Source organism: Macaca mulatta, chromosome 2 (assembly GCF_049350105.2).
Source record: "Macaca mulatta isolate MMU2019108-1 chromosome 2, T2T-MMU8v2.0, whole genome shotgun sequence".
NCBI classification, from domain to species: Eukaryota; Metazoa; Chordata; class Mammalia; order Primates; family Cercopithecidae; genus Macaca; species Macaca mulatta.
In genome coordinates, this window is record NC_133407.1 from 156,008,175 (window position 1) to 156,032,171 (window position 23,997).

The window sequence follows — 23,997 nt, forward strand, 5'->3', positions numbered from 1 at the left end:
ATTGATGCAATATTTTCTCTCATCTCTCTGAGGACAGCTCTCCTGGCATAGCCTCTGTTTCCTCCAGTTTGCTGTCTATCTTTCATCTACGCACTTCCTCAAATGTTTGGTGATCTTTAGTTGTTTGTTCATCTTTTAAGAGTGGAATGCCATAAAAGACTTTTTCTGTGAGATTCTCTACAGGGTATTTTGGTTTTGCCTTAGTTGGGGGCTGGTCAGACCCCCAAAGAAGAACCTCCCAATCTCTTGCTAAGAGGGTATGGCTGTGCATATTATAGGAGCCAGAGAAGGAAGGAGGCTGAGGACCTCAATATTCAATATACAACATTCCACTCTATCTCTTTTTAAATTACTGGATGCCTGACCTTAACTCCTGTCCTCAACCTTAGCCTTTGTTAGGGTGAAAGGTCTTTGTCTCACTATCAAGAGTAGGGCAGGAAATTAGGGGTCTTCCTGCCTTTCAGCTAATATTCATGTTTTCAGTACCATTTTCATTTCAATGTCCAGACTTACCTTTTGTTGCCAACTTCTGAGATTATCTGGGGTTCCAGGTTACAAATCAGGGGGTTTGTTTGTTTTTTGTTTTTTTCTGTTGCCAGTTACGATTACAATTTCTCAGGTCTACTTAGTTACTACTCATACATCTACTTTTTAGCTTCCAATTTGTTGTTGCTATTTTCCTCTCTCTTCTCTTTGTCTGTGTTTATTCCACTTACTGTCATTTTAGTGGGGCTTGAAGATAAAATAGAGGTGTTCAACCTACCTTTTAACCAAAAACAAATTACTATGTTTATTACATGTTTATCCATCTGTCTTTCCCACCAAATGTTGAAAATCTTGTTCTATTTTGTATAAAATCCCAGTGATGATTCATTCAGCGAATCCCAAACAATCTACCATCTTAGAAACAAATAATTAAAATGGACTCTGAGAGCTCATATAGTAAGTCCCTTTGACTGAAAGCATTACCAGTCCATTAATTAATAGTACCAAGAAGACAGGTTAGCTCATAGTATGAGTTTTTTGACATGTTTGAAAAACTGGAGGATATCAATTCTCTAATTCAATATTATACAAAGAAAGATAAAGAAGCAAAACAAAACAGAATGTCTTCTAGATCCTTAGACGTGAATAACCACCCTTCCCTCTGGAGGCTAACCCTCGGATTCTCTGTCCTTCTTTTCTTGTCAAGAGAAAGTCAAAGGTCAGAAGATGGGAGGTGCTCATGTAAGCAAGCTGGAGGACAGCACTGCCACACGAGTGAGCACAGCACCAGGGCTCTCCCTCCTGGCTCCTCAGCTCCCTTCTTACATGCAGGGCTTGAGCAAGGGGCCCTTATTAGGACTCCTTGCTGGGCCAGGTTTCTTACTACTATGATAGATTACAATCTTTACCCAAGCATGGCACGTAATGTTTAATGTAAAAGAGATTAAAACAATTTTTTAAAAACCTCTTTGAAAAATGTTTTGAAGAACAAATAGAGAAAGAAAAAGTAAAGTTTTTATTATGGCAACTTTCAATGTATTCCTGCCACCTCTTGCCGTTAAAAACAATATTTGCTGGAATAGATTAAAACAAATTTCAGACAGTATATCATTTTCATCCACAAATTATTTTTTCTTTTTCTTTCTTTCTCTTTTTTTTTTTTTTTTCCTATGGAGTCTTGCTCTGTTGCCAGGCCGGAGTGTAGTGGCACGATCTTGGCTCACTGCAACCTCTGACTCCCTGGTTCAAGCAATTCTCCTGCCTCAGTCTTCTGAGTAGCTGGGATTACAGGCATGCACCACCACACCCAGCTAATTTTCGTTTTGTTTTTTTTTTAGTAGAGATGGGATTTCACCATGCTGGCCAGGATGGTCTCGATCTCCTCACCTCGTGATCCTCCTCACCTCGTGATCCACCTGCCTCAAGCTCCCAAAGTGCTGGGATTACAGGCGTGAGCCACTGTGCTCGGCCTTCACCCACAAATTCTTCAAAACAATCTCTATTATTCAGGCTTTTTCTTTATCTTTTATATAAAACTACAATGCAACTATTATTCCCAACAAAACTAATAATTCTACAATGTCATCTAATACCCTGGTCCACATTCAAACTTCCTAGATTATCTGTTTGAATCGCACCACTGCATTTGGTTCCTCTATCTCCTGAGTCTGTTTTAATTTGTAATAACTGACTTATTCTTTTTTTTAATTTTTCTGGAGTCTCGCTCTGTTGCCAGGCTGGAGTGCAGTGGCGCAATCTCCGCTCACTGCAAGCTCCGCATCCTGGGTTCATGCCGTTCTCCATTCTCCTGCCTCAGCCTCCCAGGTAGCTGGGACTACAGGTGCCCGCCACCACACCCGGCTAATTTTTTGGTATTTTTGGTAGAGACGGGGTTTCACCGTGTTAGCTAGGATGGTCTCAGTCTCCTGACCTCGTGATCCACCCGCCTCGGCCTCCCTAAGTGCCAGGATTACAGGCGTGAGCCACCGTGCCCAGCAACCGTCTTATTCTTTAACATATCATGTGCTTAAAGAGTGAAGGCAGGCTTGCAAAAGGCTCTGCTTTGCTGCAGTATCAGCTTTACTTTAACCTGGCATTCTTCCAAAATTCTAAGTGCTCTTGAGGCACATGTTTCATAGGTATGTACTGGCCTTGTGCTTCTGTTAGTGAGAATGTAATTCAACAGTTAGTCATTTTTAATGTAATTGCATTCTGCCTTATTTACTTGTGCCACTAATCAAACTTTGGAGGCATGTGCCTACTAGATTTATGCATAGTTTGGAATCTCATTGTTACATTAAAAAATTATGAATCCATACTGTAGAAGGCAGTGATGGTACAATTAGATATATGGAAAACAAGTTTAGTAATAAATACATGGATTAGGTATTATTTTAGAAATGCTTTCAAGCCATTTATTTCAAGTGCTAGTCATGGTGTAGGAATAAGAGAGTTTTCTGAGTCTTGATCAGATAAAACCCAACACTTCTGGTCACTACTCCACTTTCATCTACTCTTCCCATTTTAAAATCTCTCCTTTAGTCTCACCATAAGCATGAGGCTACCTCTCCCATTTCTCTTCTCTTCACACTCAGCTATTATATAGTGAGTGTCTGCTATGTGCTAGATGCTGTACAAACTGGATTCCCTTTTAATTCTCCCACCCAAGTAGTAACCAGGCCCAACCCTGCTTAGTTTCCAAGATCAGGCGAGATCGGGTGTGTTCAGGATGGTATAGCTGTAAACTAGATTCCATTTAATTCTTACGACAGCCTATGGATGTGCCAGCTTCACTTTGTCCATGTGAAACCCAGGCCCAGAGATTTTGCACAGGGTCCCTGACTCTAAAAGCCATGCTTTTGCAGTGCTCACGTTGCTCTCAGGAGTATTAGTGATGATTGGATCAGTTAAAGAAGGTCAAATCAACACCAAAGGAGGTAACAAAATGTTTAAAACTGGACCAATACCTGCTCCATGGAATCCCCCGCAGACGTAGAGTTTCCCATCCACTGCCCCTGCATTGGTGGAATTGGTGCGGAGTGAGAGGAGGGGACTTGGCATGGGAGGGCCCTCTCGCCAAAAGTCCCCATCTGGGTTGTAGATCTCCACCACGTCAAGGCATTTTCGAACCTGGCCCTTGTCTCGACCTACACAGCCAATGCCCCCTGCAGAGAATGATGTGGAGAAATGAGAGGATCAGGAACTGAAACTCAATTGTGGACAGCACCGCCCCCTGCAGTGGTTTGTATCAAAGGTTTATGGGACTGTAACTTTACTCTTTCATGCCAGGTGCTACCTTGAAGACAACTTCTAAGCAGTAGTGATGTCTACTATGTACTCCATAGTCACATTTAATGTCATTTTTATTCATAGTGTTCCCCTTGTTTGTGATCATGCATGAGACTGAGTCCACCACTGGATTATATTCTACAATATCCAATGCTGGTTCACATCATGAGCATCTCCTTTATAATAAGAATTTCAGGGTTGACTGTAAAGGTAATCTGACTTTGACATCTGCCTTGCTGTTGATGGTTAGCAATGCTTTTGCTGATGGGGCTAGCTTGGAACGTGTTCTTCCCATCACTTATCATTGCAAGCTGGTTTCTCCCTCTCTTCTTAAGTTGCATGATCTTTCCCAACTAGGGAAGGACTATTCTTCGGTAAATTTCAGGAAAGGCCCTAAACCCAAATGCCCCATACATCTTCCAGTTTTGGATGATATAGTTCATTCATCAGATAATTATTAAGTGCCTATTATATGTAAAGCAATGTGCTAAGTTATAATAAGGAGTTCTGAAAGATGCATAAAGCATATTTCTTGCTCTTAAGAAATTAATGGGATGGAAAGGGCCATGTTTGCAAATAAACAAAATAGAGGACATCAAGACAGGTGTCTTAAAAGAGATAAAAATGAGATTTAGAAGTCCAGGGACTGTAACAAGGAATATAAATAATACTTAAAGAATCATGACTTTAAGTACAACTCTCCATTGGAAAAGTAATTGCATACAAATTTCCTATCCACTGTTATAAGAAGCACATTTCTATGCACTGTTTTTGTTTTCCCCTCCCAAGTCCACAGTGAAAGGTCATCAAGGTCAGGGCCATATTTCCTGATCTGAAGGATGGCTCCGGAGACTGAGGTAAACCCCCCAGAAGGAGGGACACGCCTCCTTATTTGCAGACACGCCTCTCATCAATGACCTCATTCTATCCAGACTCACAGCCTGGTCTGTGTGACTAATCAAAAAGCCTATAAAGCACTGGCCTCAGATAAACCAGCTGTCCTTCACATAGAGAGGGTCCTGGAAGAGTCACTGCACAAACTGCATATGTGGAGTGGTGACTGATACTGGAGTATATTGTTGACAGCGATCTCAAAACCAAAATTAAGAACTCTGCTTTGATCTCATGGCTTTTACTATATGTATCACTTACTGAGAAATTAATCTGATGTGTCTCCTGGCCCGTCTTATCTCAGTGTCACTTTACACCCTTTGCCCATCACTGCATCAGTCAGGTGTTATTTTCACCATCACCTGCTTTCCTATCTTGCTCACTGGCCTGTAGTTTTCCATATTGCATCCCCAGTACCTAGCCCAGTGCCTGACATGTTGTGTATATGGAAATGAAGAATGAGAAGCTTAATTTTGCATATGCTTTCCCTGCCTGTCCAAGTGAGTGTGCTACTGGGAGCAAAGGCCACTATTCTGCATCTTTTATATTACAGGGCCTGCCACACAGTACTCAATGAATCCTAGAAGATTGATGGGAACAGCTTATTTTCACCATGGATGGGGCTTATGCCAGGCATAAAAGCTGATGGAAGAGCACTTTGAAGGAAAAGTCTTTTTTTCTCTTTGCTGATGTAAACTGGCCTGTTTCCTGTCTCAGTTTGAATCCAGGGACTGAGGCTATAAACTAACTCAGGAGGCTCTTAGTGGCCTTCTCTCTTATCCGACTGGATAAATAATTTAGCCCATTACAGTGCCAAGTCCGAGCTGCAGCGTTTCCAAGGAGGGGACACCCTGGCCTCGGTTAACAGCATAGCTCTGCTGTTCCTGGGCCCTCTTTCAATGTGGCACTGTGGTAGTGAGAGCTTTCTCAGCCTAACAAAAAGTGGAGTTTCCTACTTGTAGGGCAAGAAGGACTTAAAGAAGAGGATTTATCCATAGGAGTTGAACCGAGCAACCACCCATAAGGTAAGAATAAGATGATCTAGTTGTCTGTTTTTGTGAGATCCAGGAGAAATGTTACTAGGCTGGTTTGTATTACAACTCCTCCAGAAGACCAGCAAGTGGAAGCAAAGAGGTCAAATGCAAGTCACTGGAGTTGGGTTAGGGCACACGGAGCAACCAGCATCCTGAATCTAGCTCACAAGTTTCACATAAAAGCCCATTAGAAGACTTCCGAAACATGATGCATATACACAATGGGTATTATTCTCTTGATTTTTGCAATAATTAGTGTGTCGTCACTTTTGTTGCTCTGTTACCAAGTGTATTTAATTATAATGTTCAGCCCTTACTCTACAAAACTAGCCGTTTCTATTTGGTGGGCAGGCAGTTCACACGCTCCACTCAAGGGGTGACATGAGCTTACAGGGTGCTCTGTCTTTGTTTCTGACCATTAATGCCTGAACACATTTCTGTCTCGCGTGGATGTAATTCCACCATCAAGTACACTCTATCAGCAGCAGACTTAATGAGCTTAAGCTGAAGGTGAATCCTGATTAGGTAGATAATAAAATGAAAGCATGATCTTTATTAATAAGTTAGCACCAGCACTACAAGAGAAATCTTTTGATGAGAGGTGTCCTGGGGTAGGATCAGCACATCAGTAGAATTTCAATGAGATACTTCCATATCTTTAATTTATACGAACCTCTGAGCATGACTTTCCTTTATTCAAAAACAGACAGATGAATAGAAATTATCTTTGCAAATCATATCCAAATGGACCTAAATGCAAAATATATACCCTGGTTTTTATTTATTTATATTTTTTGGTGCGTGTGTAGTGGAAAGGGGGAAATTATAGAAGAGGATAATGCCTCCCTCTCTTCTTCATCATTTCTATAAAGACTCCCTCCTTCTTGTGGGTGTGGCTATTTTAGATTCTTTCCCTTCTGGGGGAGTGCAGGAGTGAACCTCTCCTCCCACACAAAGCCTGGCAGGGAGCTGGCTGAGGCAGAGGGGAGTGGTACTCGCTGCCCAAGGTGCCCTTGAATGCAGCGATGCTGGCTCCCAATGCCCTCTGCCTACAGGGTCACCTCAAGGTGGCAGGCGTATTCTATTTTCCTCTGGGTTTGATCCAGAACAGGAAGGGGGTTTTGTAATCCTTCGGATAAGCTCCCAAAGTTACCTGTCGTGCTAAACCAGACTTAGGGGAAAAATATACATATATTTATATTTACTATTGTCAGCACCCATATGCCCTGGAAAAAGTATGTGGACCTTGGAAACACAGACCCTGGTCCCTATGTATGTCACCATTTGCTAGCTAGACAAAGTTGGTCAATTTAATTTATCTCAGCCTTTTCTCATCAGTAAATTAAGGATAATGACAGCAATTCCATAACCTGTTGCAAAGATTAACTTATTAGGCAACCAGGTAAAGGCGGAGAAGGGTAAGGAAGAACTCACATTTGTTGTATACCTATTCACAAGTATTGCCACAGGAATTTTCTTTTAATATCTATTCTCACGCACGGTGTGTAAACAAAATGGCTAGCATGCAGGAAGCACCCAAATGTTAATTCTCATCCTCTTTCATGTTCTAGGATGTTGCATGAGTAACCGGTGTTTATTAAAGTTGCTGAAATCCTACCTTTGATTACTCTCAATTTAATTATTTGCTATGTCTATAATTGATAGTTTACTGACTGTATGGTCAAATTGACCTTAATAGTTTCTTTTGGGGTTGGAGAGAGAGATTCAGAAGGCCAAAGGGCTGAGGAATGGGCAGAGCCTTCCTCTCAGCCTTCAGGCAGAGGGAAAAGCTCCCTGACATGACTTAGAGTAACTCATTTGGTCATAAACGTTTGAGAGAGGTAGGAGCTGTCGGTGGACATAACAATAAAAAGGATTTTGCAATCCATAGGCTTCTAGGAGTTAAACTGGCCCATATATCTGAGTGGATGGGCTACTTTCTGACTCACATGTCAAACATGATCTATTCACTGCTAATATAATGCTTGTGATGATTTGTTTTATTCTCACACAAGTTGTCAGCTCTCTGATTTTTTTCCAAACCTCGTATCAGAATTCTAGCTTTGGTGCTAAAACCCTAGAAAACATGAACCTAGCTTCTTGCCACATTCTAAAGTCTGACACAGGAGACTCTTGTGTATTTTCAGAATGAAGCCCTTCAGTACAAGGCTGACAGCTGCTTACCTGCCTTCTACGGGATTCCGGTTGATACTGTGCAGTGCTCGTCAACAGGGTGCCTGGGCTCACAGAACGGGGCTGCTGGGCCCCCCTGTACTGTGGCCATTCTCCATTCTCTCTATCTGCTGGCCTTCATGGCCCTTGACCAGCTTGTTCTTGTCAGGCCAGGAAAACACGATCATCTGTCTGCTTTTTGTCTGCTACCCCACACAAATGACTATGAAAATCAAATAAAAGAGCTTCAAGGGGAAGACCAAGTTCCATTTGTTACAGCTTGATTTTGCTTCATTTTGGAGGGAAAAATCAAGTGTTGGGATTGTCTGATAACTTCCAAGTGGACATATAGATGGTTTAATAGAACGTTCTGGAGCTGGGCCCTGAGTGCCAAATAAGCTGCAATTACACAATGTTGTCCCACCTGATCCTGAGTGATCCCTGGGCTTTTGTGTCAACACAGCACTGTGTCATAGTGGATTTTCAGTCGGTCTGGGCCTTTCAAACCCTGGGCCCATCTTTTCCCTGTCTCTTCTCCATCCCATCACCAGTTTGTCCTGCAGGGGTCCCAGCAGGTCTAAAGCCTGGGCCTGTAAGGGGAAAAAGCACAGAGGGGAGAACCTGGACATGGTGGGTGGGAGTGAGCTTAGGGGATGGCCTGTAGATGCCACAACAGGCTAGAGGTGCCAGTTGCAGATTAATGTCACCACAGCCCTCCTCTCAGCAGTCACCGACTCTGCTGACTACCTCCTCAGTGCCTCCCATACCCATCCCCTCCCCTACAGACACCAAGTCTTGGTGACCCAGCTGCTCCTAACTCCTCATATGTCAGGTCTGCCCTTTTCCCTCCTGCACCGCCCCTGCACCTGAGGCTCTAGAACACTCAACCATTCCCCAAATAAGGGAGGCTGTTTTTCTCTAGGCCTAGGCTTGGGCTGATCTCTCTGCCTAGAATGGCCTCTTCTTCTCCTCCTCAACTTGGCAAACCCCTACTCCTCTTTCAAGGTTCAGCTCCACCTTCAACCTCTCACAAAGCCTATTATATCTCTACACAGAATTGGCCATTCCCTCTGTCCTGAACAGAAATCAAGGTTTCTATGAAAATACATTGCTCTGATTTATCTTCCTATATGCCTCCTTGTTAGATGAGACTGTAAGTCCCTTGAGGGTAGATGTCTAATCTGCTTTTCAGAATGTGGCAAGTCCTAAATCCAAAGAGCTAAAAGTTGGCCGATTATAAAAGTCATCTTCCTAAGAATATAGGAATCTAATCTCATATACAGAGAAAAATGACTGCTGTCTGTTATTGGGCTGATCTTTTCCCCCAGATTTGCCTGCCTAATACTAATACTTCCATGAAATGGTCCTGCAAAGAGCTGTTAGTCAAACCTATTCCGCAGCTTAGAAGTGAAAGAGACACAAAATGTAAGTCCTTGAAGGCAAGGTCTACATCTTTATATTCCCTGAGGTGCCAAGCATAATATCTTCTAAAGGATGCTTGACAGTATTTGTGAAATAAATATTAAAGACAGAAAGATCGTAATAAGTCTTTGGCATATTTATCTTGTGTCTAAGTGAAATGTTTTATAGAAAATGATAGTTTGTGTTCATTTCCATATTTAACCAAGAAATGGCAGAGGAAGGGAGTGATAAAAATATTGATCACATGTATGAATTAAGATAAAGGAAGAAAGATAGTACATTTTACTCCAAATGACAGTTTTTTGGTAATCGATACTTTCCTCTTTAAAGCACAAAAATTTTCCATTTCAACTCTTTATACTGTTTTAAAATGTGTATTACGTTCTTCTCTGCCTTAGTGAACTGAAGACACCAAATATAGTGGAATATTTTCTTAAGGACTCAGGAGTAACAAAATGATCTGCTGTGTATAATATGCCATGGATATAGATGGTTCTACATATTAAGCTTCACAAAGACATGCCTAAGATTTGCTTTCTTAAACAAATCCTTGTTATTGGCATGGTTTTTTTTCTTTAACAATTTACCTCTTTTTCATAAAAGCAAAGCACAGATTGTGTAGTTGTACAACTCTTTGCCTGTGTAACATTAAGCTTTCCTGCAGACACACACTGGTAGATCAGAACCCGAGACAGCATTCTCCTAGGATATTTCTCATCTACCCGCAGTAACATGAGCACTGTCCTGTGGGGCTTTCACACTGTAGAAGCTTCTAAACATTCTAATTTCAGAATCAAACACATTTTAAACTTGTAGTTAATTTAAGCAATCTAAAAGTATATTTTGGATACCCACTCATGTTTGTACTAGGTGTCACAGAATAACAAGTTTGAGGATTTTTTTTTTTTTTTTGGTCCATAGGACACTCAGAGTCTACTGGGAAATAAAGGACAAATATGAAAACATATATAATACAGGATTATAATTACACACGGATGGAATAAAGTGTAATTTCTAACTCACTGTCCCAATAATACATAGACTGCTAACTCTCTGTGAACTTGTGGGATATCAATGATAAAAATTACTATAGCTAAGTTGCAATTTGGGAGCCACAGGTAAACTGTTGTCTTTTAGAGTACTTATTTCTGAGTTACTCATTGAGGGTGCCAGATAATAAAGGTTTAAAACCCCTCAGGTGCTTAACTGGAATTATATTTTATAGATACTTATAGCAAAAACATAATGAACCATTCACTCCAGCTCAGAGCTACTGAATCTCTAAATCCAAGTCTTTTTTCAGAACAAGGAGGCATGAGGAATATCCTGTCTGACTTCTTTGGCCATGGTAAAGCATTCCTTTCCTTGTTCATCATGAATGTATGAAATGTGTATCTAAGCCCAGAACACTATTGCAATTAGAGCAGAACATAACTGACAGCCTATTTTGGCTTATCAGTGCCAGGACACTTCGACCAAGTAACTTTATCCAACTTCCTAGAATATTCAAGTACAAACGATGCTGTCTAGAGGAAGAGATATTGCCTTATTCAGCTGTATCTCTTCTAAAAGCCAGCCCAGGGCCTGGCTTGTGTAACACATGCTTAGCAAATATTTTGAGCATATAATACGTCCATTAATATGATATTACCTTTCCACTTTCCTCAGAACATCTGGGTTTTTCAAAGTGCAATCCTGTGATTTTTTTTTACACCAGAATTGCCTTTGTATTTCCTACAATTCAGATTCCTAGGTTTCATTTTAGACTTACTGACTCTGAATTTGCCAATAGTGAGGGCCAGGGATCTGCCATTTTGGTAGGCAACCTAGGTAACTTGAGACTTACACTTTTTAAAAATTGCTTAGAATTTTATCAAAAGAAAAGGGTAAAATCTTACCACAATGAAGCTTGATCCTCTCATTTCATAAACTAATTCACCATTAGAATGATCTTTGAAATGCATTTACTGTAATAATTTGAACCTTTTATGTAACTTTTCCCTTCATTACTCTTTAATGGCATTCAAGCTGAGAATCAGACTTGGACAGTGCTGTTATGTTTTCAGTAAACCAATGAGGCACAAAATGGTTTCCTGGAGAAAACATTGATAGTTTGGGACATTAGCTATGTGGGAAAACTCCATTAGCTGTCTCCCTAGAGAGGGAAATAAAAAGTCCCCATTTCAAAACATTCTCCATAAGACCTGTAAAACTCTTGATAATTTCTGTGGCATTTCATATGATAGAAGAATAGGACAGGTTACAGAGATGTGAAAATGCATTTCAGTAAACAAATACTTACTGAGCATCTATAACGTAAAGCCAGGTCCTGGGCTGGCTTTCAGAGGAGACACAGAGATGAGTAAAACAATGTCTCGTCCCTTAGACAGTCTGAGTACAGAGTGACAAGGGCAGCAACTGGCAAAGCAGCATGCGGTTCATTCTGGCCAAAGGGTTACATAAACCACTACAAGGAGATGGGATTTTTGCCAGATTTTGAGGATGTTGAGTTAAGCCCTACATGCAAAGGGAACAGGGTAAACAAAGGCACAGGAGGAAAGCATGTTCAGGAAGTGACCCCGAGTCCCTGTGGCTGGCACCAGGCTTCGTGGAGTGGAGGAGTAGCAGGAGGAGCTGGGGCTACAGGGGCAGGCTGGGGTCATGTGTGAAAGGTCTACTGCCTCCATAAATAGATTCTGGCCTCACTTTCTATATTTGATTTTGCCTGACCCATCAAGCTGAAGCAACTTTTGAATGCAATTTGACATTTTAAGAACACTTGATGGAAATCCAAAGCATATTCATGAATATACATTTTCATTTCAGAAGGAAGCATAATTTATTCAAAAGCATAACTAATAGTATGAGATCTAAAATGCTTGCCAGTTTATCTTACATGCAAATTTCTTTTCAAAGAGAGAGCCCCGGTACCATATTTAAATCAGTATTTTATAACAGAAGCATTCACCAAGGACTCATAACGAGATTTCAATGAGGTTGAACCCAGAATGTTCTACCTTCCCCCGAATTTTACTAATAGGAGTCTGTATTTGATTCATTTTCTACTTTATTATTCATAAAATGGATATAAAACCTTGAAAACAATGCATTAATATTTTCTATAGCAATATGATATGTTAACCTAAATTTTCAGGACTACCTTTTAGGAAATTAGGATGTACTTTGGATTAAAGAAGCTTAACTAGCTCTTATAATAAGCTTTCATTGTACAAATGGCAAAAGATTTTTCTTTAGAACTAAGGCACCTTAAAGTGCATAGCCTTAAACGGCACCCTTCCCTTTGGTCTCCTCCTGCATGGCAGTGGTTCTGTCATTAAACAACAGACCACTCCTTTCTGTACTTCCTAACAAAAATAGTTACGTTCCTGAGAAGGGCCTCAGGAAAAAAAAGTCAAAAGGAAAGCTGGCTGGTTTTAAATACCTGTGTTTCCACTTAGGGTATCATTGACTCATAAGGCTTATATAGACTAAATTATTTTAGACTTTCTAGGAAGTTATCCAACAGAAAAGCCAATTACAGTGTGGCAAAGCTGACAAAATGCACATGTAACCACATGAGCCGTGGAGTCGCTTGAGCAATCTGGCCATATCTATTCCTTTATTTTTAAGTTAAGAAGGCAATTTATAGATTTCCAGGAAAAACTATCCAGTATATGACTAATATGCCCCTTGGCTAGTTCGCCATAGTTCCAGAAGCTGTTTTCATCTAAATCCAAATTATTCATGGTATCTGTGACAACACACTTTTTAAAGACAAACATTTACACAAGAAAAATTCAGCACAGGTTTTAGCTGAAGCCCATATTCTAAAATCTTTACAACTCAAAGCAAACCTCCAGGGTCAGTGCTAGCCACAATGCCCAGTAGTATAATGTTTTCATCTTTAATTCCTATTAGAAGAATACATTCTGGACAATATTTTCAAAGAGTTCCTTACATGAAAATGTGTACCTGGCTCCATACAGAAAAGCAGGCTGTGTGAATGTACAGTAAGTATGTTATCAGCGCATATTTACAATGGGAGAAAACGAAGAAAGTAGAAAGACTCAGTCCTTTGACTCCCAATGCATGAGGACAGAACGACCTCATCTCAGTATGCCTCCTCATTTGGGCCTGGCAGGGCACTAACAATAAGATGACGAGCTGAGCATTATTAGGACACTAAAGCATAGTGGACTCCTTGCCACTTATTATAAGCAATAATGATTGTTATAACTACCATCTATTGAGCATTTTTCGTATGCCAAGCACAGTGTTCAGCATTTGACATAATACTCTCTTAAGCTTCGCAACAACTGCATGAGTTAATAATGTATTATTATCCTCCTTATTTTATGAATAAAGAAAACAGATTTAGCAAAATTCAACAACTTGCTCAAAATCACATGGTGCTATTAAGTTGCAGAGATAAGATTTGTCTGCAGAAGGACCTTTCCTTTCTATGACTTATTTCAGTTAGAGAAGATACCTGGGAAACCTTTGTACACATGAGATTTACTCAGAAAATTTATAAAACACGTAATCAGGTAAAGGCAAGGGCCATTAACCAAATGATTCCAATTATCCCTCTTGCCTAAATATTTCCCTGTGGTGATTAGATGCTGCCTGTTACAGTAACTCCTCATTTAACAGGAAGTCAGACAATTGCCAGTGCCCAGAACACAAGTGAAAACCCTGAGCAATGTAAAACAAGTGTCTGAGTATTGGTGCTGTGATAAGAGACCTTGAATTTTATTCTGAAAAAACTGGAGACATTGTTAATGACGCAAGGTCTAATGGCCTAACTGTATGTATAATCTACACATATGTATGATTGCCTGCATATATAGTCTTGTATGTAAAATCTATTTATATGTATGATTGATGTATAATCTTGTATGTACAATCTGGTAACATAAGAGGGAGAGAGCAACAAGAAAAGAAATGGTAACCAACAGCAGTGGGAAGGAGAGGAAAAATCCCACGAAACCCTGTAATTTGTGGCCTTCTAGCCTAGATACAGTAGTACTACATTACTCAATGGCCAATGGACATCACTCACATACAGAGAAGCACAATTTTTGATGCTCTTAATGACTGAGATATTTTAAAAATTTATTTTAACCTTAAAATTGGACAGATTTGGGTTTGAACCCTGGTTTTATCACAGTATTTGTGTAATAAAAATAAAGAATTTACCTTTGTAGGATATTGTGAGAATTGAGACAATACATGAAATCACCTAGAATGTAGTAGTTCTTCAAAAAAATATGATTTTCCTTCAAAGAACTCTTTCAGAAGGCAAAGAAGAGTGTGATAACTTGGGATACGTTCTTCCTTGTTAAAAATGTAATCATATTTAGCCACTTAAAGGGGCTGGCATGAATTGTTGGGAAATGTAACTATATAGAATCTTTCATTTTCCAACAAAGCCAGGAAGACAGTGTTTGTACTACTCAGAACTCAAACTGTCAAGGTAGCTTATCTACTCAAGAGTATGTCAGACCTTGGAAAATCTAGATCATGCCTTTAGATTGCCCTCTAATCCCTTCTTGCGCTACCTTTGTTATACTTTGTTGCACAGTCTGATATGTTTATCCAGAGTCTTAAATCCACAGAGCCACTGTCCTAAGAAATGTTTCAACGAACAATTTAAAGACAAAATTAACAATGGTGGTGAATACGGGGACAATCCCTGATGGTCTGTCTTGCTGCTTTGGCTGATTGAAGATGAGAAAGGGAGGGGTGTGGGATACAGAAAAGTCCCATGCTCCTGGGAAAAGACTAATTGTTCCCGAGCCATGACAAGTCAACATTAGAAGTGGTTTTCAACCTGATTAATCAATCAATGACAACTTGCTTCAGTGACCATGACTCTGGAATCAACCAGTCAGAGACAGACTCACACTCTGGAAGGCAGCCAATCAGAGGCTGACTCACTCCACTGAGTCCTCTTCTAAGGCTGACCTGACCCCCTCCTGCCTCAGTAATGAACAAACATAATCCGCACTTCTGAGGAACAGCAATCTACTCTTGCCTTTGTAACCAACACTAAACCAGACTCAACTCCTGCCCACAATCCTATATAAAATCATCAGTTTGCTTTGTTCAATGAGAATCTCTCTCACCAAGTAACCATTCCTACACTAAGTAATCAATAAATTCAGCTTTCGTGGTTTCATATAATGAGTGTGGTCTTATCTCTTAACAATAATTGACATTTAATAAAAAAATAGACTAAAGATTCATTCATGAATACTAGTGAATGAAGACATTAAAACATTAAAGCAACTCAACCTAATCTTTCTCTACCATACTTTGATATATATTGTTCCTGGTGTAAAGTACAAGCAACTTTCTCATTTTTCTTTCTTTTTTCTTTTTTTGGAGACGGAGTTTCGCTCTTGTTGCCCAGGCTGGAGTGCATGGGGTGATCTCGGCTCACTGCAACCTCTGCCTCCCAGGTTCAAGTGATTCTCCTGCCTCAGCCTCCTGAGTAGCTGGGACTATAGGCACCTGCCACCACACATGGGTTTTCGTATTTTTAGTAGAGACAGGGTTTCACCATGTTGGCCAGGCTGGTCTCGAATTCCTGACCTCAGGTAATCCACCTACCTCAGCCTTCCAAAGTGCTGGGATTACAGGAGTAAGCCACCGTGCCCGGCCTCATTTTTCTTTATTTGACTAATTCCTCCCTGTGGAGTGAGTTAGCTGATCCTCTGTTACATGCACTTAACTATATGCACAGTTGATCTGTCTTGCCCTAGTCTCTGAGTTCCTTCTGGACATACAGCGTGTCTTTCATCTCTGGGTCCTTAGCACCCAGCCTAATGTTTGACGTATTCTTTGCTGCAACAAGTACTAGTTGAGTCAAATCACGGTATGATAAAAAAAAAAATCCAGTATCTCTTCAAAGGACATTATTAGTCTATTTGACATCAAAGTTACTCAATTAAATTTTACCTGTTATTAAAAAGGTTTACTTTCCACTGAATTATTTCTCCCTTCAATTCTGAGAGGCCAAACTTTGCTTGTTTTCACTCATCTAGTTCCTAAGAACTACTTTTGTCTATAAATCTCTGGATGTTTGTTCCTCTCCGTTAGCCTAGGGCCCTTCTACCTCCTTCTTCCCACTTCCCTCCCTGTGATAATTCTGAATTTCTATACTATATCTTCTTTCCCCTGCATGTGTGTTCTCTTCCTCCCTTTACATCTTTTATAGCTCAATGGCATGTTTTGTAATTTTAATTTTTAGGTACATTGCAAATATTACTATGTCAAGTTCAATTACTCAAGAGCAAAATTCAAAAACTGAAAAAGTAATAGGAGTCACATTACATTCTTATTCAAACCCAGTGGGTCAAACCATAAAGCCAACTCTTAAATTCTCATATTCTAAGAGGGAACAAAGAAAATGTAGACAAGAATGTACCCTTCATCTAAGCAATAATTTAGTGATTACCCTATAAACTATTTATAAATGCTATTAAGTCAGAGGTCAAAATCAGCTAATTTGATTTCCAGCTCCTTCCCCTTTGATTTCCAGCTCCTTCCCCTTCTCTGGCTCATCACCTGGCTTACACGTAAAGCCGCAAAACGGGGACTAAATGTAGAAATAGAGAAGAGCAGCAGCCTCATCTCCTTCAGTCTCTAGCGACCAGGAATTTCAAGACCCAGCTACTTCAGCTTCAAAATTTCATCCATTCTGTTTCGCAACTTGGATTTTGTGAAAGGGCCTTACAGAGTCTGTTAATTCAGGATACCAGAGATGGAGTTCTTGCCCATCTGTCCACCCAAGAGCTATATTTAGGGCAAATACCTGGGGCAGTGAGTGAACTCTAGGACAATCATAGTCCCCACACTTAATAATTCTGAATAGGCAATCCCTTTTACTCTCTTGAATCTGTGTGTAGGTAGAATTGAGGTGTCTGGTCCTTTTAATAAGCACTAATTTGTCGTTACTTTACTGTTGAAATCCTTCAATGGCTCACCATCATTTAGAGATAAATTATGAATTCCAAAGCATGGTATTTGAAGCGCTCTGTGAGCTGGCTCTTGTCTAGCTCTCCAGGTTCACCTCCTGCTACTGCTTCATTGTGCAGCTGGTGTTCCTGACACTCAAAACTACCGTCAGGTAACATGACATGCAATTGGTATGTTAACGACCAAGGATTCTCTCCTTGTGCTATTCTGTTGGGCAAATCCCAGCTTCTTGAAGTAAGCCCAGGGTCAATCTCTCTGTGACATCTTTTCCGAATCCCTAGATTTGTATAGGCCTCTGTAAGTAGCAATCATCGCATGTAATTATTTCTGTTTGGTGTGTCTTCCCTGCCAGCTTTCTTGAGGTTAATCTGTGCAGCAACTGTGTCCATTATATCCATGTAATAATGGTTGTGGGCAGGGAAGGGAAAATTTACCCCTACTAGTGTTCTGTCAGAAATGTTTATTGAGTATTTTTTATATGCCAGACAGGTATTAAGCTAGAGTGGTTGAATGTAGGAAAATTTCTAATCAGTTTTGCAGCTGATGTTAGTTCCCTCTTTCCTCCCCTTTCACTGTCTTTGCTTGTTTTGTGATGATTTTGCTATTAAATCCTAATTTGAGTACAAACTATTTCATAAGATAATCTTAGGCAAATGGATCTAACAAACGTGACTGAATGTCCACCTGCTTGCTGGGAGGAAGAAGACACTTTGTAGATGGGCTCAGGAGCCTAGCCCAGAGCTGGAGGCTTACCTAGTACACCAGGGATTCTCACTGCTACCATGAGGGCCATCTGTACTTTGAAAACCACCTTTGCAAAATGAGCATTTACAGAGGAGATGCTGATCTTGACTAGGGTTTGTCTGTGCTTTATCCCACTCTTCTAGTTATGGAAAAACTTCACAGAATGATATGCTTACATAATGTGAACCAGTTTCCCTAAGCCACCCCATGGGGGAGGGTCTAGTTTATGATCTTTGGCAAGATATAAGGAAATACTGTAATTCTGAAGTCCAAATCCTGAAAGCAAGAGTACCAGAGAGTACGGGGCCAGCATCAACCAATACATAACTCATCAGGGCTACTGGCTCCACCCTCAGCTGCCTCAAGGTAAAGACAGAACTAGGGGCTCCCCAAGGCCTCTGCTAACTGCTTAGGATGGCACTGAAGTGACTTCAGTGGAACAGCAAGACAAAAGTCCATGATCTTGAGGTCAGGAAGGAATGCATGGTAAAGGTTTTGTTGTCAGATAACCGGCTTTGATTACTGCTATGCTACTTAGTAACCATCAGTTTGAATAAGGTTCTTAACCTCTTTGAGGTCCCATTCTTTTCCTTTTTCCCTTTATAAAATTATAAAACAAATATACAAAAAGAAATGTGTCTAAAACTTAACAAGTATGATAACCATTCTTCCACTTCTTTATAAGATGGCATGGCAGGTCAGTGATCGTAATGCAGTGATCATTACGATCATGGATGTATGGAAAAGTCATATGTTGAAAGGCATCAGAGAGGTGGGGAAACAGTAAGAACTAGATGAGCTAACATTCCAGAGAGGGAAGGGCTTCTTCTAGGCTGTTTTCTGCCCTTGAGGGATTTTGCTGATTCTGGACCAAGGCTAAGAACTGGATTTAGCACAGACAGAGGAACGCTGGTGAAGGAAAGTGAGACCAGGGAAGTTTTTGGCAGTTGTGTGGGGCTGTTGTGACAGAATGGTAGCTAGAGGATCTGCACAGAGGAACCTCAAACACGTTGCCAACTTTCTCCTCAAAAGCACTGATTACTGGGGCAATCTGGATTCTGGACCAAATGCTTTTAATGGTCAGAGAGAAATCTCTCGCAGCTGCATGGTATATAGGTGATCAAGTCTGGCTTAAGTGAGTGGCTTGCCACAAACACACATGTGGTCTCCATCTCTAGATATTTGTTAGGTTTTGAAGTTGTTCAGGGAGGCTAAAAAGCTAAGCTAAACAACTCTGAAGGAAAGAACAGAATCCCCACAGCCTTCCAGGATAGAGGAGACAAATCCTTCCAGTTCACCATCCAAAGTCAGGAGTGGCGGGGAAGAGTGGCCCATGCCCAAGGAACAGGGCCGAATCACAGAACACTGAGCCTTATTAAGGCTGCAACTTACCCTGGCCCGGTCCAGGCCCTGATTGGACTGAGGGAATCAGTCCCTTGCTCTGACTTAGCAAGGAAAGGCAGAATCCTCTCAGGGAGGAGATCATCAGGAGCCTCTGGTTCTTTCCCACAGTTCAGTATACAAGAAAAAAATCACCAGACATGGGCATAGGCAGGGAAATATGGCTGATCAAAGACAAAAATGTAACAGAAGCTGACTTGTGAACTATCTAAATATTGAAATAACTGATTAATAATAAGATAAATAAAATAGAAAAAAACATAGACAGAATGGATGAGAAAAGTAGAGAAATTCACAAAATAAGTGGAAGAGAATAAGGTGGACATTCTAGAATTAAAAAATACAGTATTTGAAAAGAAGAAGAAAATGGCTGGGTTAACAGCAGTCTGAATACAATGGAAGACAGGGTAAGTGAACCTGAAAATACTTCAATAAAAAATATTCAAACTGAAGTATGGGAAGATAAAAGTATGGAAGAATTCAAGTAAGACCCCAAGAGACACAGAGCACATAAATAAAGGTCTAGTGTACAGGAAATGAGCATCTCACAAGGAAAGAAGAGAGAACAAAATAGAAACAATATTTAAAAAGACAAAAGCTGAGAATTTCCCCAAAACTGATGAAAACATCATTCTATAAATTCCAAAAGCACAGTGAACCCCAAGTAGAAAAAAAACAAAGAACCTACACGTAGGCAGATCATAGTCAAATTGCTGAAAACAACAGTGAAAAGAAAAATCTTATATGATGTCAGAGAAAAAAGGACACATTACCTTCAAAGGAACCACAATGAGACTGACATTTGCTTTTTAAATAAAAACTATGAAAGCCAGATGAAATAGACTGACATATTAAAGTGTTGACATATATTGCCAATATAAAATTCTATAACCAGCAAAAAATATACCTCGAAAATGAAGACAAATGAAGACATTTACAATCAAAAGCCAAGAGAATTAATTACCAGAAGACTTGCACTACCGTAAGTATTAAAGAAAAATATTAAAGCTAGAGACATTTCATTGAAACGTTGGAAGCCTGTAACTTTAGGAAGGAATGAAGAATGCTGAAAATGGCAATTTTGTGAATAAACATAACAGGTTGTTTAAAGAACCACAACCACAATATAAGGGTATATAAAATATATGACAACAAAAGTACAATGGGTGGAAGGAATGAAATTAAACTATTGTCAGGTTCTTACACTGTTTGAGAAGAGGTAAAAGTAAATTAACTTAAGGTAGACTGTAATAAGTCAAGACTTCATATTGAAATCTCTGGGGCAACTAATACAAAATAATATAAATGGGCCAGGCGTGGTGACTCATGCCTATAATCCCAACACTGTGGGAGGCCAAGACAGGCAGGTCACTTGAGGCCAGGAGCTTAAGACCAGCCTGGCCAACATGGTGAAACCCCATCTCTACTAAAAATACAAAAATTATCCAGGCATGGTGGCACATGCCTGTAGTCTTAGCTACTCGGGAAACTGAGGCAGGAAAATCGCTTGAACCTGGGAAGCAGAGGTTGCAGTGAGCCAAGGTCGCACCACTGCACACCAGCCTGGGCGACAGAGCAAGACTCTGTGTCCAAAAAAAAAGTAAAAATAAAAAGACCAGTTCAGACTCAACAAAAACATAACCCAAATGAAAACTAGGGTAAGGACTTAAACAGACCTTTCTCAAAATAAATACAAATAACCAACAAGCATATGAAAAGATTCTCATCATCCCTAGCCATTATGGAAATGCAAATCAAAACCACAGAGATATCACCGTTAAGATAGCTACTATTAAAAAAACACACACACAGAAAACAACAAGTATTAGGCTAGCCTGGGCAACATGGCGAAACTCCATCTCCACAAAAAAAAAAAAAAACAAAAACAAAGAAACAAACAAAACAAATACCAAAATTAGCTGGGTGGGTTGGCATGAGTCTGTGGTGCCAGCTACTTAGGAGGCTAAGGTGGGAAGAGCACCTGAGCCTGCCTGGGAAACAGAGCAAGAAAATAAAATAAAATAAATAACAAAAATTAAAGTAAAATAGAATAAAATGTAGAGAAGACCATTTCCCCAACACAGTAAAAGCCAAGTAGTGAGTTCTCTCTCTGGGCAGACTGGATTAGTTCTCATGAGAATAAATTAGTTCATGCAAGAGTCTGTCGTTATAAAGCCAGGATGCCCCTGGGTTCTGTCACACAGGTCAGCTTCCTCTTTGACCTTCTTTGCCATGTTATGGTACAGCAAGAAAGCCCTTGCCAGAAGCCAAGGTCATGTCCTTGAACTTCCTGGTCTGCAGAACCATGAGCTACATAAACCGCTTTTCCTCGTATATTACCCAGTCTCTGGTATTCTGTTACAGCAACACAAGATGGACTAAGAGATATATGCACTCTCATCTTCGTTGCAGCATTCACAATAGTCAAGATACAGAAACAATCTAAATGTCCATTAATGGATGACTGAATAAAGAAATGGAATATTATTCAGCCTTAAAAAATGAGAGCATGCCATTTGTAACAACATGGATAAACTACACATTACACTAAGTGAAATAAGCCAGACACAGAAAAATATTGCATGAGCTCAGCTATACGTGGAATATATGTAGAATTAATAAGCCTAGAGATCCATAGTACAGCATGATGTGATGACTACAGTTAATACTGTACCATATTCTGAAAATTTGCTAAGAGTAGATATCAGGTACTCCCACATACACATAAAAGGTAACTATGTGAGGAGACGGATATGTTAATTAGCTTGATTATAGTAATCTTTTCACTATGTATATCAAAATATGTTGTATGCCTTAAATATATACATTTTAAAAAAGTAAATGATTGACCTTTTGTATCTGCTGACTACACTAAGCCCCTTTATTAGTTCTAGAAATTTAAAAAATAGGCCCTTTGAGATTTTCTACATAGATGATCATGTCATTTGGAAATAGGGACAAGTTCATTTCTTCCCTTCTGCACAACTTTATCTTTCTTTATTGTACTAAGACTTCCACTATGATGTTGAATAATAGTCCTAAGTGTATTCTTGCCTTTTTCATGAACTTAGGGGGAAAGCATATAAATTTGCCATTACGAATGATATTGGCCGGGCATGATGGCCTGTAATCCCAATACTTTGGGAGGTTGAGGTGGTTGGATCACTTCAGATCAGGAGTTCAGGACCAGCCTGGCCAACATGGTGAAACCCCGTCTCTACTAAGAATACAAAAATGAGCTGGGTGAGATGGCAGGTGACTGTAACCCCAGCTACTTGGGAGGCTGATGAGGATAATTGCTTGAATCTCAAAGATTCCATCTGGGAGATGGAGGTTGCAGTGAGCTGAGATCACACCACTGCACACCAGCCCGGACAACAGAGTGAGACTCCATCTCAAAAAATAAAAATAATAAAAAATTAGAATGATGTTACCTGTAGATTTTTCACAGGTGTCCTTTATCAGATTGAGAGGTTGAGGAAATTCTCTTCTCAGTTTGCTGAGAATTTTTCATCATGAACAAATGTTATACTCTTTCAAACGATTTTTAGGCATCAATTGATATGATTACGTGGCTTTTCTTCTGCAGACTATAATATGGTAGCTCATATTGATCGATTTCTGAATATTGAACTAATCTTGCATTCTCAGGAAAAAACCCATTTGGCACAGTGTGTTCTTTACATATATTGCTGTGTTGAACTTACTAATATTTTGTTGAGGATTTGTGTGTTTGTGTTTATGAGAGATATTGATCTGTAGTTTTCTTTTTCTGTACTGTGTTGTCTGGTTTGGTATCAGGTAATGCTGGCCTATAAAATGAGGTGGGAAGTGTTCCCTCTTCTATGTTCTAGAAGAGGTAGCAGAATTGCTGTTATTTTTAAATGCTTGGTTAAATTCACCAGTGAAACCATTTGGACCTAGGTATTTATTTTTTTGAAATGTTTCAAACTAAGAATTCAATGTATTTAATCATTTTGGGGTTATCTCTTTTATCTTGGGTGGCTTTTAGTAGTTTGTGGTTTTCAAAGAATTGATCCATTTCATCTAAGTTGTCAAATGTATTTCTGTAGAGTTGTTTGTAGTACTGCCCTATTATCCTTTTAATAATTACAGAGACTGTAGTAATACCTCCTTCTTCATTTCTAATATTGGTAATCTGTACCTTGTTCCTCTTTTTATTAGTTAGTCTTGCTAGGGTTTACCAACCCTATTGGCTTTTTCAAACAAACAGCTTGGTTTCATTGATTTTCCTTATTTTTTCAGCCTCTAATTGCCCTGTTTTCTGCTCCTATCTTTATTTACTTTCTTCACTTGATTTTTGTGGTGCTTTTTCTAGTTTTTAAAAGCAGGGGCTTAGACTATAGATGTGAGAACTTTCTTCTTATCTAATACAAACACTTAATGCTATAAATTCCTTCTAAACACTGCTTTAGCAGCACTCTTCGAACTTTGATATGTTGTGTTTCCATTTTCATTCAGCTTAACATATTTTTGAATTTCTCTTGAGATTTCCTCTATGATCCATGGATTATTTAGAAATGTGTTGCTCAGTTTTCAAGTGTTTGAAGACTAT

At 39.8% G+C, this 23,997-nt stretch overlaps 1 protein-coding gene and 2 long non-coding RNA genes across 5 annotated transcripts in view; 1 reads left to right on the forward strand and 2 right to left on the reverse strand.

The window, feature by feature from the left end:
• Positions 1-8,133, forward strand: part of LOC114676402 (uncharacterized) — a 45,473-nt gene extending 37,340 nt beyond the window's left edge. The window contains exons 3-4 of the long non-coding RNA XR_003727434.2: positions 5,219-5,690; positions 7,847-8,133. This is a non-coding gene — a long non-coding RNA (uncharacterized LOC114676402). The remainder of the gene's footprint in view (positions 1-5,218; positions 5,691-7,846) is intronic.
• Positions 1-23,997, reverse strand: part of KBTBD12 (kelch repeat and BTB domain containing 12) — a 78,093-nt gene that overhangs the window by 28,898 nt on the left and 25,198 nt on the right. For 2 of the 3 annotated variants that reach the window (XR_013414310.1, XM_077993687.1), the window contains exon 5: positions 3,453-3,650. Coding sequence is in view for 2 of the 3 variants with exons in the window: in XM_077993687.1 (XP_077849813.1) it covers positions 3,453-3,650 (198 nt within the window). In the remaining variant the exon portion in view is untranslated. Of the gene's footprint in view, positions 1-3,357; positions 3,651-23,997 lie in introns of all 3 variants that reach the window. The other variant, XM_077993688.1, reaches the window with a different exon arrangement.
• LOC144339352 (uncharacterized) lies at positions 6,474-22,677 on the reverse strand. Its single transcript, XR_013414326.1, has 2 exons — positions 13,440-22,677; positions 6,474-10,877 (listed from the first exon to the last, which is right to left on the reverse strand). It is a non-coding gene; the product is annotated as an uncharacterized LOC144339352 (long non-coding RNA).